General features: G+C 39.5%; 1 protein-coding gene across 2 annotated transcripts in view; it reads right to left on the bottom strand.

Moving 5' to 3' along the window:
- Window positions 1-491: 491 nt before the first annotated feature.
- ERCC5 (ERCC excision repair 5, endonuclease) overlaps window positions 492-17556 on the bottom strand; it is a 30983-nt gene continuing 13918 nt past the window's right edge. Inside the window, exons 7-15 of one of the 2 annotated variants that reach the window (XM_063697497.1) lie at window positions 14764-14971; window positions 13375-14448; window positions 10571-10815; window positions 10101-10220; window positions 9637-9850; window positions 8230-8374; window positions 4090-4290; window positions 3145-3229; window positions 492-1180 (exon numbers count right to left, since the gene is read on the bottom strand). In XM_063697497.1, the coding sequence (XP_063553567.1) occupies window positions 584-1180; window positions 3145-3229; window positions 4090-4290; window positions 8230-8374; window positions 9637-9850; window positions 10101-10220; window positions 10571-10815; window positions 13375-14448; window positions 14764-14971 (2889 nt within the window). In that variant the 3' untranslated portion in view covers window positions 492-583. Of the gene's footprint in view, window positions 1181-3144; window positions 3230-4089; window positions 4291-8229; window positions 8375-9636; window positions 9851-10100; window positions 10221-10570; window positions 10816-13374; window positions 14449-14763; window positions 14972-17556 lie in introns of those variants that run through there. The other variant, XM_063697498.1, reaches the window with a different exon arrangement.

Raw genomic sequence — 17556 nt, 5'->3', positions numbered from 1 at the left:
CCCATACACTTAATGTTCACAGGTAAAATGATGCACCCCATTTAGGTTTCCTAATTGTTTGCTAAAACCACAGCAAACATATTCAAACATGTTCCAGCAGTGAGGCTCCCTCCTGCTATGCTTTTAAGTGGAACCTGAGGGAAAATGCAAAGCCGTGGGCAGCAGGGCTAAACAGTTGTGTAAAACTGCCACTATTGTGGAATTAGAAACATGCACGTATTTCTTCTCAGCTACGTCTGAATGTCAGAGGGAAAGCCTATTGAGAGTGAGTGCTGATCAATAGAAATCTTTTTCGTTTTTTTAACATGTGGCCAGGAAGGATCAGACATTGTTAAGATAATGAAAACATGAAAAGACAAAGCCTGTGAATACAAGATAATATCCAATGATACTTGAAATATTCAGCTAAAAAATACTAGAAAAGTAAAACATTAAAAAACAAATGTCAGATTTAGCATGTGTGTTTTTAGGAACCACACACTAAATACAAAGACCGTGCAAACAGTTAATTTTATTACGTCTTCGTGACAAATTCATTACAAATGGCTGTCATAACTAATTATAGAGGATACATATTTTTTAATTAGGTTTTCCTTTTTCTTCCCCTCGCACGTCTTAGTTTCCTTCTTTTCTTCCCAAACACAGATCTGGCGGTCACGAGGACCATCTTCTCTTTCCCTCCATCGTCATCACTATCACTAGAGCTGCTGGTGGTCGCACCTCCATTCTTCACGGGAGCTTCCTTCACTGAGTTCTGCGAATCTGAAGCACTGGTTTTTGGCTCTTTCGCAGCTGTTCTCCTTTGTACATTCATTAAAGATGAACTTTCAGCATCTTCACTTGAAGATCCATCAGATGATTCTGAGAGGCAGGTCTCCCCCAAAAATCCACCGCATGTATTCTTTCCTTTAGAATCTGAAAGCCTCTTTCTTTTTAGGCTTGATGACTCTTCTAATGTATTTGTTATGCCTCTCTTCTGGGTTTTTCCTTTTGCCTTATCAAGTAGCTCAAATTCTTTCTCCATGGCAACAGAAACTGCTTCTATTTCGCTGGCTGCTGCTTCTTTCTCTTTCCTTAGCATACATGTCACAGCTCTGTTTAGTCTCTGGCTCTTAATACGTTTAGCATCTTCTTTCTCCTGTTGTGCTAATCTAAAGAAGGAATCGATTCGGAGCTGTGTCTAAAAAAATAACAAAAGAATAATAATAATAAATCAGACAAGTAAGTCAAGTTTCTAAACCAAATCAACAAGCTCAACCTTGATCACTCACATTGGATTACTATGTCAGAGAATATTAATTCATTATCTCCCAAAACCCAGTTCTCTCCCAGTGAATTACTGACAGTAATTTTCACTTTCTAAATCGTACCTAAAGCAGTACTTGTACCATCTCTGTCAACTAAGTCTTTAGTCCACATTCAAATGAGAAATCTCTTCCTAAGATATTCAAAGAGCGTTAAATATTTTTCCGTAGCTAAACATTTCATCTTCCTCAGGAGCAACACGACTTCATGGGGCCTGTTTCTAAGTCCTACTATATCTTTCTTTTAAAAACATTATCATCATACAATACCTTTGAGAGGCAAGTTCACAGTATATATTAGCAACTGTAAGAAATATTCATGCCTTTTATTCAGCAAATTCACTTTTAAGAAGATATTCTTTGGCCGGGCATGGTGGCTCACGCCTGTAACCCCAGCACTCTGGGAGGCCGAGGTGGGTGGATCACGAGGTCAGATCGAAACCATTCTGGCTAACACGGTGAAACCCCGTCTCTACTAAAAAAATACAAAACATTAGCCAGGCGTGGTGGCGGGCGCCTGTAGTCCCAGCTACTCGGGAGGCTGAGGCAGGAGAATGGCGTGAACCCGGGAGGCGGAGCTTGCAGTGAGCCGAGATCTCACCACTGCACTCCAGCCTGGGAGACAGAGTGAGACTCCGTCTCAAAAAAAAAAAAAAATGGGTAAAGCTATATGCCTAATGTTCATCACAGCATTACTATAAAAAAACTTGAAAATTAAAGGTCCAACAAGTAAACTGAACTAATTATTTAAATGTCTTTCATGAAATATAATCTAGTCATCTGGAATTAAGAAAACCACACAATACATAGAAGAAAATATGCTAATAAGTTGGGGGGAGGATTAGATCTATTAAGTTACATTTAGTATGGTCACAAATAAATGCAGGAAAATTTTTTAACCTAAATGTTAACAACTGTATTAGAGGAGGTAACTAATGAGTAGTTTTAATTCATTTTCTTCATTTTCTAATTTTGGAAAAATAAACACATTAAGTTTTAGAACGAAAAGGGAGATAAATATTACAACAAAATTTATCTGAAACTAAGAAGTCACCAGACACTAAGCCAAATAGCTTTCCTTTTTGGTTGGTTTATAATGTTTCCAGTAGATAGTCATCCAAAAAACAAAGAGAAACTCATAGAAATGCTGTCTTAGTTTTGTTCATGTTTTTCAAAATTATCCAAGCCTAATGAAAATGGGTTTAATTTAAATATATTATCACAAAAGCTACACTCTCATTTCTGCTAAGTGGTTTATTTGTATGTATGTTTTGTGGGTTGTTTCTAGTGTGGGCGAAAGCTTGTTTTGTGTGAGTCAGAACATACTCACAGATAAAGCAAGAAGTAGGTACCTAGAGGAACTAAAGGTCATACAAAAGGGCTCCTTCCCACAAAAAACCTCTCCTACTGATACACAATAATGACTGAACTTCTACCTTTCAAGATTCATTTATAGAATTTAAAAATATTAGTACTTATAAAAACTTAAATGATCAGAATTGCTTTGAAGACTTCCTTTCATTAAAAAATGAAAGTAACTCCCAAGGGGTAATGTATTTAGTCAGAAACACCTTAGTGTGAAATCAGTTATTAGACTGGTTTTTTCAAAGAAAAAAATGAATATGAAAGGACTCCAAAGTTCAGCCCTAAGTGATCATAGAAAATGAAGCCAAAGTCTAACTTTTCTTTTTCTATTTTCTTCTCATCTCTCATCTAAATTATCCTAATTTCAAAATGTCTGCTCTATGCCCCAAAATAAAAGAGTCAACTGGTCTTTAACAGCCGTCAACCACAGCCTACCCTTCATCCTGAACTTAGGAGAAGGGTCCACCATGATTACCTGCTGGGCATCGAGTTGCTTTAATACAGGAAACAGAGATTCATCTGTCTTCGTTCTGTTCCAGCCGAAATACCGCTGACAAAATATGCATGCAGTTAAGACTTATAAATATTTTGAAAGATATTTAAACAAGTGACAAATAAAAAGGTCCAAAGAACCCATTCTTGATTCCATTCCCCGTATCTCCTAAGATTTTCCTATTTATAAAGATTAGAGTGCTAAAAGAAAGTACTAACAAAATAAATGACTCCAGCATAATCATCTGGCACTATGTTCTTTTCAATTCTATAAAATAAAACATATTTAGCTCTCACTTTAGGACATCAAAGACTTGTGACTATGAAAAAAGGTTAACTGGAATAAAAACAAGTTTCAGATATCTTGCCTATTTCATTAAGAGAAAAAATCAAACGTAGTTGGATTAATTCTAGTGCAAGTTTTGAAACATCTATCCAAATGATTACTTAAATATACACGGAAAGGACAACCAGTAATAAAAAGGACAAGATTAGTCATCTTTCCTTCTTTCAGAATCAATAATATTTAAGTATGTGGTTATATCTATGAATGCTTATCACTGCTTATTCAAACAAAGACCCTCTTTAAAATTAAGGAGAGGGGCCAGATGCAGTGGCTTGTGCTACTTAGGAGGCTGAGGCAGAAGAATTCCTTGAGCCCAGGAAGTGGTGGCTGCAGTGAGCTATGATTGCACCACTGCACTCCAGGCTGGGTGACAGAGTGATACACTGTTCCTTTAAAAGAAACAAACAAACAAAAAACAACAACTGAGGAGAGGGAAGAAAGAGTGAAAAGGAGAGCGGGATATTAAGAAAATGGGATTAACGGGATATAAGAAAAAAATGATCCAAGTTTCTCTTCCATAAGTTTTAAACCAAACACATATTTGACAAGGTGTTTTCTTCTCTTTTAAGAAGCAAAGGATATTCTCTAATTTTGTCGAGATCAGGTTTCCCCCACAGAAAGGATCCCTTCGAGTCATCCACCACGGGTTTGAGGTAGGCCTCAGCAACAGCTGGGTTAGGAAAGCCAGGGGTGAGTTGCAATGTCCGTAATTTTTTTTTCACTTTGGTGTCATGAGGATTAGGTCTTATCTTTGGATTTTTTTGAGCTTCATGCCACCATTCTCTGTAAAATAAAGGAAACAATTACTTACACAGCAATGAGACATTATAGTTCATACACTATGGATGAAGAACTAAGAACATGTAAACTCAAGTTCTAACTCAAATTGTATGCTATATAGAATATTTTATTAATTTTAGTACTATTAGCCACAATGTATAATGATGGCAAACATTTATGGAAGGCTTCCTCTGTGCTTGGCACTGTGTTAAATATTTCACATGCCCAATCATCACACAAGCCATGCCCTATCGTTACCCTCACCTCACAGAGGAGGGAACTGAACTCAAAAATAAGTAACTGGCTCAAGATTTCACAGCTGGAATTGGTACAGTCTTCCTCTAGAGCCCACACTCATAATTATACCACAGAAGTTACAACTTCTCTGGGTCTCTTTCTCAGCAGTAAAATGGAAGTAATGTATCCGTATTATTTACCTCAAATCAAATACAATAATGGATCAAAGAATATTTAATAAAATGTAAATATGCCAAGAAAATGTTAAATTTGTTTAAAAAATCTGTAAAAACAGATACATGTATCTGTTTTTAAAATTTAACATTTTATATATATAAATACATATGTATGTAAAACAAATAAATATATACAAAAACAGAGATAATAGGACTCTACTTAAAGTACGATTCCAGTTTTGGAAAAAACACATATATGAGAAAAGTAAAGAGATATTTAAAATAAATAACACTAACAACTATTATTTCGCTGTGTGCTAGGCAATATTCTACGTGAGAACACAGCCATTCATTTTCTTCTTTATATTTTATTCATTTTTCAATGTTTTCCATTCTAAGCTTAAATCGGCCGGATAAAGACAGCGACACACTCTTGGAGCCTCCTCCCATCACGAAGGGGGTCCCTGTGGCCTCCTCTTGAGCAGGGCGGCCATGGCTGACCAGTGTGACTCAAGCCGTGCCAGGCCTAGGGGAGGCCCTCGCCACTTCCTGTCCCCTGGACCTCCTGCTCTTGGCTCCAACATGCTACGAGGAAGCCAAGCTCACAAAGTGTCTATCCAGGCCCCGAGGCCGAAGCCACCTCATCAGCCCCGCGAGCCATCTTAAGGGGTCCTAGCCCAGCTGAGCTGTCCTAGCCGACATGGAACAGAGACAAGACACCCCCACCAGGCCTGAGCGAGCTTCAGAGGCATGAGCAAAATCAGTGACTACTGCTGTGTGAAGCCACTAAGGCTGAAGGTAGTTTGTAATGCAGTGACGGCTGACCAGAAACATTTACACAATTAGGAAAAAATAAATGCCATCAAAGTTACTAACATAATCCTCACCAATCCATGTACTCAATGGAACCTGAAAAAACGCCCGCAGCTCAGGCTCCCCCGCTTCACAAGCTTGCTAGTGCAGCATTAGGAACCCACTCAGACCGGCTGTCAGGGCCAGGGTCCGCCTCACCGATGCAGGAGTGCCATCTAGCGTTGGAAATTACTAATTGCGGTCTTCATTGTATTACAGCAACAAAATGCAAAAAGGAAAAAATAATTTTTCTTCATTACTTTTACAACATTCTTTCCAGGAGTGCACTGAGAGAATACCGATAATTCTCCTCTACTTTACTTGCAGATTTTCATTTTTGAAACTGTAATCATGACTGCCAGTTAGAATCAGTGCACTTGTGAGCTCATCAAGCCAAAGCTATGGTTACTCCTTCAAGCAGGAGGGCCTGGCACTTCACATAAAGATGAAAGGAGGAAGGTGTCTGTCAATCAGCTGAGCTGGGGGAGTGGAGGCAACTGTGATGAAACTGAAGGATTCATGCCCAGTCCAAGGCCTTGGGGTAGGGGAGGGGAACTGCTGTTGCTCCACGCCTGCTATTTTGGGGCTATCCAGAAATTTAGGCCCAGTATTTTCAGATCTCCTTTTTCCCCCAACAGAATCCATAATTTTGTGTAAAATCTCCCAAAGGTAAATGTTGGTAGCCAATTGAAAATTAAAGCTCAAGAGAAGAATACACCGTGTAGTCCAAACCAAATGTGACTACAGCTGAATTCAACCTGCAGGCCCAATGCAGCCCCACTCTAAGAATGATTCACCAGCCAGGGTGCCCTCAGAAGAGGAGAACAGAAAACAAAGTGAGGCCACATTCTGATTTTACTGGTTTCCCACCATCCTTCCTGCTCTTTACTCTGTATTCATCCTAAATGTCCTGAGCCAGGCAGAGCAAAGGCTGCTCCTATCTGGCATCAACGAGCTGGAGGACCAAAGGCAGAAACTGCTCAAATATGAAAATGATTCAGCAGGCAACAAACGAGCAAAAACTGCTGAACAAAGAAAAGTGGAACAGCATAAACAGGTCATTCACTAAATCAGAAACACAAACCGTCTATGAACATAAAAAATTCACTCTCAATAGTTATCAAGAAACCAAATGGAAAAGTCAGATACTATTTCACTTATTCTAAAATAATCATTAGATAAGAACCCAAAGATTAAGGACACTCAAATCAATGTCTGTTAATACCTTTCTAAAAATAGAAATAACAAAAGACACTTGATTAAACTAGCCCTGATAGACGCAAAAAGAGACTACTTGGAGCCATTAAAAACGATATAAATCTATATCATCGTTGATAATAGGTCTTGTTCTAATACCAAATGGGTTACAGGTAAAATAAAAAGTATATAGCATCATCCCATTCTTGTAAAAAAATATCATACACACACTCAAATGAGTATGCATATATATGCAATGTATATGCATATATATGTGTGAAGAGAAGTCTAAAATTACATAAACAAATTGTAAACTGTAATCATCTTTTTAATACATATTTATAATTTTCTATGATGTATTTACTTTATTTGTATAATAAAGTTATTTGTAGGTTTTCAAGTTATTTACCTACCATGATGTATGTCTACCTCATAACTCATTCCCAGTATATAAATTTCCTCAACAATAAGAAAATCAGAAAAAGATAAATGAAGAAAGTATAAAATACAACACATTGGTGAGTGTGCTATGACTGGAAGACTGCAATCACTACAACAGTTTCGCTGTTCATTTCAGTGATTCCAGTCACTGACTCTTCAGATCAGAGCATCCTAGCATCTTTCAAACACAGGATACGTAACTGGAGAGAACACTCAAGGATCATTAAATCAGCCACCACCAAACAGCATCTCATGACATAGTGACGGTTAAAAGATGCCACCACAATCTTGTGAATACACTAAAAACCAATGAACTGTACACTTTAAATCGGTGAACTCTGTGGTATGTGACTATATTTCAATTTTTTAAAAAGATGCCATCAAGGACAAAGAAAAAACTACTTTCCCAGACATACTCATAACTCCTACCATCTCAGAATCTTCAAAATGATAAATGTACCCCGAGTATAGCACGACTCTGGGTTCTGGATGGAGCAAGACTTCACCACTGAACATGTCACAGGATTCACATGGTGAGAAACAGGACAGGAGTGCTGGATGTAACATTCCTGGCATTATATTTCCAAGTCGCTTCCTGGCTGACCTCTCTCAGGACACCAAACACACAGACAAGTACAATTTGCTTTGCTTCTCCATCACCTCCAAGTATATGGGGGGAGTCCTTGAGGGTATGGCCTATGCCTTACTCATCTCTCCTTTCCCCAGGGCCAGCACCGTGTCTGACACATCACAGCTGCTCTATAAGTATGTCAATGAATGAAAAGGCAACTTCTACATTCCTGTGAAATCCACAGGACTGGCTTTGTACCCTTGAACTAGGATAAGCCCAGCACCACTAAGAACTGACTCTGATTGCATCATCTCTAGAAAACAGAAAACAACCAATACTTTCTGCTGCTTTCTCAGTGAACCATTGTTCACATGTTACAGCATGACAGTTCATGCTGTAAATAATAGTTCTATTTGCTTATTTGGGTATTTACACAATTATCCAAATTAAAGAAATAAAAGACCTTACGAGAATTTTAGGAGAGGTTCCAGGCCATGCCCAGGGAATTCATTGAGAATTTCCATGGCGGTTACACAACCCACAGTTGGTATTCCTTCAGTATAATCACTTCCAAGCAAATAAGCCAAATTTATTAACTTATTCCGGTCCAATCCTAAAGAGTAACAATATTTTTAAATTTTTATCAAGATTTCTTATAGATATTTATAAACATTTTATTATATAAATCATGTATGTGTGTATATCTATATCTATATCCAACCACCAAAAATATCTTATTATTTGAAAATAAATTATTTTATTCAATGGCATTCTGTTAATATTTTTAAAGTTTCATCCATTCTCATAGCTTTAAATACCCTCTATACGCTGACCCCCAAAGTTAGCTATCTAGCCTGGGTCTCTCTGAACCACAGTCACATATATTCAACTATCAACTCAACACCTCCACTGGGTATCCAATGAGCACCTCCAATTTATCATATCCAAACCTGAACGCTTCGTTTCTCCTCCTCCACTGTGCTCCTTGTCTTACTGAAGGCAGGTCCACTCGACCAGCTGCTCAGTATCTGGAATCCTCCTCGACTTCATTCTTCTCCCACCCCACATTCAATCTGCCTGCATACCCTAGCACACCAGACCCTGGTGGGTTTCAGCTTCTTCCTATTCTCTAACATTAACCCTTGCCATTTCCTCCCTCCTCCTCTCACACTGGCCTCCTTGCTTCCCTAGAACACAGCCCACAAGCTTCTGCCTCAGCCCCTTTCACTCACTAGTCCCAAGGTATCTATCTACAGTGCTTGCTTCCTATTTCCTGCAGGTCCCTGCCTTGAAGTTACATGAGTAAAGCCTTTCCCAACAACTCTCTGAAACAGCACCTGCACTCTCGATGCCTGAAGTTCACTCTCTCCTCTCCTTTACTGTTATATTTTTCTATATGGCACTTACCACCAACTGTCAAATTATGATTTATGTATCTGCTTACCATCTGTTTCTCCTACTATTTTACTCTCTGTTCTTTCCCTCTTGTTAAGAACAACTGGCACATAGGAGTCACCAAACATATATTTGCTGGATGAACAGAAGACGATCAGTGCCAGAAACCCGAATACAGGCCCAGGCGCGGCCTGCTTCCCCTCTCCACCACCTTTTGTTCACTGTGGAGATCTCGGGTAACTAGTCAAAGTTTAACTAAGTCAGTTGATTAACTACCTAAACATACTAGGACTTTAATTCCTTAATTCAAATGTTTAAAATCCTATTCCTCTATATAAGCCAAAGATCACTCATATGAAAATTTGCATAGACCTGCAATTTCCATCAATGCATCAAACTAGTTCCCTGGAAAGAAAAATTCCTAGGACAAATTCTGAAGGTAAGTGTCAGAAAGTAATCAAAAAGACTCTGAAGTCTTACCCAATTGATTGTGAAAGTCCACATATTGATAATATTCTACAAACTTGTTTTTATTAAAAAAGTTTCTATAGACATGCCGCGCTCCAAACAGCCAGATATCACTGTCATCAGTGATGGTTCCGGAAGTCTGATCAGTCAGGTCCAGGATGGCGCACTGAGCCTCTGCTTCCATGGGAGCCTGGATGTAGGGAATGCCGAACAGGCGCAGGAGTTCCTGCAGAGTGAGGGGTACACAGTGACGCCCAGGGAAGGGCACCGCCAGGCCCTGAGCACAGGGGAAGCAGTGCCTACCACTTCATGTAATGCATTCATTTCTGCAGAGTTAGGGACACACAGTGACTCCCAGGGAAGGGCATCACCAGGCCCTGAGCACCAGGGGGCACAGTGCATACCCCCTTCATGCAATGCATTCCCCCAGGGGTCTGAGGAAGGTGGTAAAGGAAACCCAAGCTGCCTGCACCCACCTGGCTTTCCAGGAACATCTGTCCGGTGACAGTAGCAGCGACCCGTTCTTGCTGCTGTTTTTGAGCTTTCAGTGAATTCTGCTGTGCTAAGAGGTTGCTCTCCAGAGTTTCCAACTCCTCCTATAAAATGTTTTTTCATTTATAGATTTATATTAATAATCCAAATGAGTTTTGTTTACAAAAAGCCTGCATTTAGTCTGACTGAAATTACCAATAAGCTCTTTCTCCTTAGGAAGTACTCCACTGGATGTCTAACCAAGACTCTGTAATATCTTTAGAGATTCATCACTAAACCACATGGAAAACGGAGTCTATCCCAGCCAGTAACCTACACAAAAATGAAGCCATCAGCAACCACGAGATGTACTGCAAATAGCTACTAAATACTCATCCACCAACTCCTTAAAACTCAAAACCTACTTAACCTGGCTTCCTCAGCAAGAAGTCAAAACACAATGTTACGGTATTACCAAATTAATATCTTGCCATTCATGGAGCGAATCTTCCGCATCTTCCTCAGCTTCCTGTGGCTCACCATCCACGTCGTCCCTCTCAGAGTTGTCCCTCAGGAGGCTCTCGGACTCAGCAGGGGCTTCTCCCTCCCTAGTTCCTACCAGTTCCTCTTCGCCTTGTTCTGAGGGAGGTTTGGAAGTTTCAGGGAATTCTGCTTGAAGTTCCTCATCACTAATCACACTTTGCACTTCAATGAAACTTCCTGTACCAAAATGAAAAGGTCACTTCATCTACAACCAAAACATTAAAATGATCCTGCAATCATCAAGAGCTTTCTGGAGGAACCTGAAAAATGCTACATCCTAAAAAGGAAAGATATGACTATAACAGAATACATGTAATAGTAGCGTTATTATTAAATAAATGTAATCACAAACGCCTGTAACTTCAAAACAAGCCTTTTCAATTAGGTAAACTGGCACTGTCTTTGAAAGTAGGAAACTCTCTTAAGATTTGTATATTCGCTTTATATAAATATGTTCTAAGTTAACTGACATTGTTTTAAAAATTCAAAAAGGAGAATTATCAAAGTATATAAACAATCATGGAATTCGCTCAGTATGTTTTTATGCTATTCACACAGCACAGAATAAAGCTGTGACTGAGAAATAGTTCTTCCTCTTCTACTTCCCTTCTCTCCTCTCTTACTGTCTTTCCTTCTCAAAATATATTTAATGGTTGCCTTCCTCCCCTGTAGGTGGAGAGGGCTGGCAAGGCCTGTCCAGCTGGGTTTAAGGAGACAATCGGAACAGAGGAGGGGGCTCTCAGGGACTGGGAGCTGGCACCAAGGACACAGCTGAAGCAAAGAAGAGAGCAGGGCCAAGGAGGAGGCCAGTGGGAGGGGGAGATGGTTACATATCCAGGGAGAATAAGCAGATGTAAATGTATTGAGGATAAGGGGAGCAATGTTTCTCATTGTTAGGGAAACTATAAAGAAGCAGGAGGCTAGACTGAACCCCATGGAATTGCAGATGTCAGTATAAACTCATGGATTTTAGTACAGATAGACATAGACATAAATATAGATGTGCGTGTGCATGTATATGTATACATAAATATACTTCCTGGCACTGTTGCTGAAAGGGCCTGGCACAGTTATACCTCAGGATCCATAAGCACACTCACATCCAGCTTGTGGTATCTAAACCCCATGCTCCACTGAAAGGAACCAGAGCTCCCTGGTGAAATGGCTGGTTCCAGGACCAGGGCAGAGAAAGTACAACATATGCCTGAAACAGCTCGGCCAGAAAGCAAGGAAAAGCTCAAAATATAATGAAAAAACCGCTGAAAGCCATTAGAAGGAGCCCCAATGTCCTAAGCTGTGATAATTTGAGTAACAAAGTAAATTATGACAGTATTGGATTATAACTCACTAAATAGGAATACCGGAGTCTACACTGATTAACAATAATAAAAATAAATAGGGAGAAGGAAAAGATCTTCCTCACAGGAGGATGTCAAGTAATAATATATAAGGAATGACGGAGTTAGAAAAACCATCATTTGGCAACCAACGTAGTAACAAATTATTCAGGTAAACATCAATGGATGCTAACAAGTGGGTGGAAGTTTGTTCAGGAACAGCATATTTATATAGCTCCAAAAATTCCTTTTCCACAAAATACTTATTAATTACAAAAGGGAAATAGTAACATTTGAATGAAGAAAACTAGCAGATACCAGGAACAAATTGTGTGTGTGTGTGTGTGTGTGTGTGTGTGTGTGTGTGTGTGTGTGTGGTTGATTCTCATTATTCAAAGTGGCCATCATGTATGAAGTCTCTGTGAACACTAAATTAGCCAATACTGAGTCATTGCTCCTAAACATATATATGTACATATACACACATATGCATATGTAACATATATATGAACATATTTCATATATATTATCTTAAATCCTAAAAAACCACCATCTTAATAGATTCCATTTATTTTATAAACAAGAAACAAAGTTCAAGAAACAAATTAGTGACCTGTGTGAAGCTGCCACACTAACAGGTGCCAGAATAGGGATTCAAATCTGGTCCAACTGGCCTGGGGCCGGAGCTTCTTGCTCTCTCTCCATTGCATAATGCCCTACTGTCCCCACCCTCTGGTCATCTCTCTCAGAACATGGGAACCAGGCAGAGTGTCACCTTGCTTAACCTCAGCAGGGGACAGTGTGGCAACTCAAGCTTTTCCCCAACTCTGCAAATGTCCACAAATGACCACAAAGACATTGCGGTGAGTACTGATTTTGGAGTTATAAATAAATTTTAGTGATCAGGCAATTTTGCAAATACGGAATCTACAAATAATGAGGATCAACGGTATACATATGTATACAGATTTGGAGATATATGATATACATATAGAGGGCCACAGAGAGACCAAGAGAAATTATAAGCTAACGTGGTAACATGCTAGCCACTGAGGTACTGGATGAAGGAACCAGTGTTTTATAATATTCTTCCAACTTTTTAAAGTTCATAATTATTTCAAAATAAAGTTTTTAAAAACTAGAGGGAAACTCAACTTTACCTTCCCCAAATAGGGCACCTCATGCCTTTAAAAATGATAACAAAAAGCAGAGCAACACAGGGAAGGTCAAGATTCCATGACCAGCTCTGAGTCCCTGGGAAAGTCATTTCATCCTTCTTTCTACGTCTCTCGTTCCTTATCTGTAAAAAGTTAAAACGGGACTACATTAACGGATCTCTGAATTCCTACAGAGGGGAAATCCTACCCTTCCAAATTTCTACAAAAGCACAGACACGTACCATCAGATTCACTTTCTTCTGAGTCAATTTCCATTGGTTCCACGGCCTTTGGAATGGAAATTAAATCCTGGCCTGCAGATTCAGTGGTCTGCTGTTCTTGGATGGTTTCCAGAAAATTCTCATGCTCTTTAGCATTAAATGACACCATATTTTCCACATTATCTACTGCCTCTGAAGGGACACTTACTATGCTACTTGTTTCTTGCAAACTGACAGGGCCAATGACTTCAGAAGCAGAATTCGGTTTACATTTTGTTTCATCATCACTTGAAAGAAGAGAAGAATCGAATTTACTCTCATATGGGCAAAGTTCGTTCTGCTGCTCAAGCACTTCAGCATGTGTTTCATTCTTTGACACAGAATTTGTACAAGTTGGAGATGCCGGTGTCAGTTCCCTTCCATTCGGGAGCCCAGGTGCGTCACTATGTCTAACCACTGCGCTCTCCAGAGGCAGCCGATCTTTTCTGTCCTTAATCATAGACTCATCACTTATCGGAAAGGCTTCAGTCCCCACGTGAACAAGTGACATTTGTTCTTTTGGAACTGAGTCTGCGGGCTCTCTCCCCTCATTAGTGCTGGCTACATGCTCCTCTGCAGAGTTCACACTAGATGACGCAAGTGTTGCAGTAAATGGTATTCCTTTTCCATCTCTCACTTTAAGTCCTTCATCACTGTTCTTGGTGGAGCTGTTTATATGCATTTCTTCTGCTCCTGGCCCTCCCGTCTGCACATCATCCCCAGCACACACTTTTACATCTTCGTCATCGTCAAGAGCTCTCTGAATGGCTGAAAGAGTCCGGGGTGATATGGAGCCTTCGTCTACAGCAGCAGGTGCGTTCCTCCCACGGGCCTGCCTTCGATTTTCACTCTCCAGCTCCTCTTCTGAGCTACTTCCCAGCACGGCAGCTTGCATAGCTAGTAAAGTTCTTGGAGAAGGAGGGGTAGCAACAGGCTCTTTCTCTGTCTTCAGTTTTTCAAATGGAGATGACTTCATGTCAAAAGACATGCCGTGCATTTTGCTGGAAGAAGGAAGAGACTCTGAATCCACTTCTGCAACTGTCTTAGCTTGAATACCTTAAGAAGAATTAAAACACTTCTCACCATGCAGTTTTACAGTGTGACAATACGCTTCTAGTAAGATGGATAAGAGAACACTGATTCTCATAAATAAGTATACACATTTTCATTTAATCGGCAACTAGGAGTTAATTCATTAGCTAATTTTAAAGTGGTTTGGCACTATAGTAGTTAATCCATTAATAGCAGTATACAGTTATTACATAAATAGAATTTCATTAATATTATCCAGGGGTGCTAGTTTATAGAATTCAGAGTCATGATATATCTTTGATTTTTTAATGTAAATATATAAATGATGGTGCCTGATACCTTTTATCAAGATGTAATGTGAAGTGTCTTCAGAGACCACTCTCCTTGACTCTACCTCCTTCAGAAAGCCCCCTTCATCTTCATACTGCCTTCGGATGTGTCCTGAATGTTGCTGATTCATTTCCTTTTGGACATGTTCTATGTGCTGGTTCAGATAGTTCTTTTTAAGCAAGCCTTTGAGTTGGTACTGTGAAAAGTCATCGGACTCCTAAAGGCAAAATAAACAAACAAAATTACTGTTTTATATTAAATACAGATAATATTACCATATTTCCACCCTTTCCCCAACAGGGAACAAAGAACAATTGGCTTTTTTCATTGATGGTAGTTTCATATTATAAAAGTTGAATAACAAGAAAAACTACAGCTTCCTTTTAAAAAAATAATCTTCGAAAGAGTTGGGCAAAAAAAAATCATGAATATTATGGCCAGGTACGGTGGCTCATGCCTGTAATCCTAGCACTTTGGGAGGCCGAGGTGGGTGGATCACCGGAGGTCAGGAGTTCGAGACCAGCCTGCCCAACGTGATGAAACCCTGTCTCTACTAAACATACAAAAATTAGCCGGGTGTGGTGGCAGGCGCCTGTAATCCCAGCTACCCAGGAGACTGAGGCAGGAGAATCACTTGAACCGGGGAGGCAGAGGTTGCAGTGAGCCGAGATTGTGCCACTGCACTCCAGCCTGAGGGACAAGAGCAAGACCTCCTCTCAAAAAAAAAAAAAAAAATCATGAATACTGTTTATGATTTAATCATTATTCAATAAACATGTATTGAGCAGGTAATGCATAGCAGTCACTATGACATCTGATTATGGCTTACCAATCTTCTAGAATGCAGGTAAATATGCAAGTGAAGTGTCCTGCACAACCTTATCCCATAAAAGACACAATAAATCACAGTAATCACAGTTATTAATAGTAATACTTAACATTATAAGGCATTTCCCATGGAGGGCATTTTTCTAAGTGCTTTTACATATAATACCTCATTTTATTCTCACAATCATCCTATGAAACAGATATCACCTCCATTTTATAAATGAAGAAATTGGGACTTAAATAGGTTAGGTAACCTCCCTAGAGTCACAGGGCTAATAAGTGGTAGATCTGGGATCAAAAGCATGTCAATTTACTATAATTGATTCTGTTAACATAGTAGACAGCCCCCTCATCCTTGGGGTATGTTCCAAGACCCCCAGAGGACACCTGAAACTGCAGAAGTACCAAACCTGATTGTCATCAATCAGAACATGTTTCTCTTCATGTCTTCCACCCCAAAATGTAATGGCTTTTCCATCTTAACTGAGCACTTATCACACGCTGAGGTCATGACTTTTGCAGTTTATGGTACGGCAGCAAAACTAGCACCAATTTCTTTTTGCTTCTTCACAATTTCACAGATAGAGAAGTCATTTTTATGCAGATCTAAGCAACCTCAGCCAGCATACGATTTTTTTTCTTTCCTTATTAATTCAAGAACTTGCACCTTTTCATTTAAAGGAGGCAGTTTACAGCTTCTCTTTGGCATATTCAAATTGCCAGCATCATACTCTTGCACTGCTGTGCCATCATTAAGTCAAATAAGAGTGACTTGAGGAGAAGCACTGCAATATCGCGACAGTCGATCTGATCATTGCCACAGCTACTCAGTGATTAACAGGCAGGAAGCACCTACAGCACGGAGATGCTAGACAAAGGGAGGATTCACGTTCCAGGCAAGATGGAGCAGGAGGGTGTGAGATTTCATCACTCTACTCAGAATGGTGTGCAACTTAAAACTTATGAATTGTTTATTTCTGAAAGTTTCCATTTAATATTTTCAGACCACAGTTTACCACAGGTCACTGAAAACTGCAGAAACCAAAACACTGAGTAAAGTGGAACTATGGTATTATGATTATTACTACTGCTATTATTACCTACCATCACTACTATTATCAATGTTACATTTGCACAACATACAGATGACACAAAGGCCCAACATGGATGACTTAGAACATCTCTATCAAAATTACAGATCCAGTAAGCTGCTACTCCACACCACCCTACAGTCCACCACTTCCAGAGACTTCATGGTTGCAGAAAGAAAATAAAGAACAGTAAATCATTAGGGACTGTCTCTCTTTCTCCCATTTCTTCCTGTTATTGTTTACACAACCAAAATTCTACTTCCTCAACTGCCAGCCAGAGATCCTTTCATACTCAAGAAATAAAATGCCTGATAGACAGACTGAGCCTGGATTTTTCTCCTGAAATAAAAATCAATTTACTTCTGTCCTTTGTATATCCAAAGACCCAAGAATGTCACTTCTGTGCACCTTAGTGTGTGCTACTGCACATTCTTTGTGGAAAAAACAGGGAGTGATGAGAAAAGAAATTTACCCTTCCTTTTTCATATTTCTGCTATCAATTTAAGCAACATTTAAAAATTGTAGAAAATAAAAAAACACTCCATCTATGCACTAAGGTCAATGATGCTGCAAAATTTCTATTCTGTCCTATAGTGGGTGAAAGGAGAACTACGGTAGAAATAACAGATAGTACCAACAGAAAGAGAAAAAGAACTCACTCACTGGCAACTAAGACAGGGAGTCATCAATAGTAACATGAATTAAGTATCAATGGTAGCATGATCAGGAGACATATTTGCTAGCACCCAACTGCACATACCACCTCAACTCTAACTTTCTGGGCCTACCAAGCTACAAGATGTTCCAAGGTGAAGAAGCCCCATTTGCACTGTCTGGGAAGAGGGCAAGGGAATGTGGAGAGCCAATGGCATCTCTAGGGCTG

The sequence above is a fragment of the Gorilla gorilla genome, chromosome 14 (assembly GCF_029281585.2).
Source record: "Gorilla gorilla gorilla isolate KB3781 chromosome 14, NHGRI_mGorGor1-v2.1_pri, whole genome shotgun sequence".
NCBI lineage: Eukaryota > Metazoa > Chordata > Mammalia > Primates > Hominidae > Gorilla > Gorilla gorilla.
The sequence above is the reverse complement of the archived record's forward strand: the minus strand, read 5'-3'. Positions and strand labels throughout refer to the sequence as shown.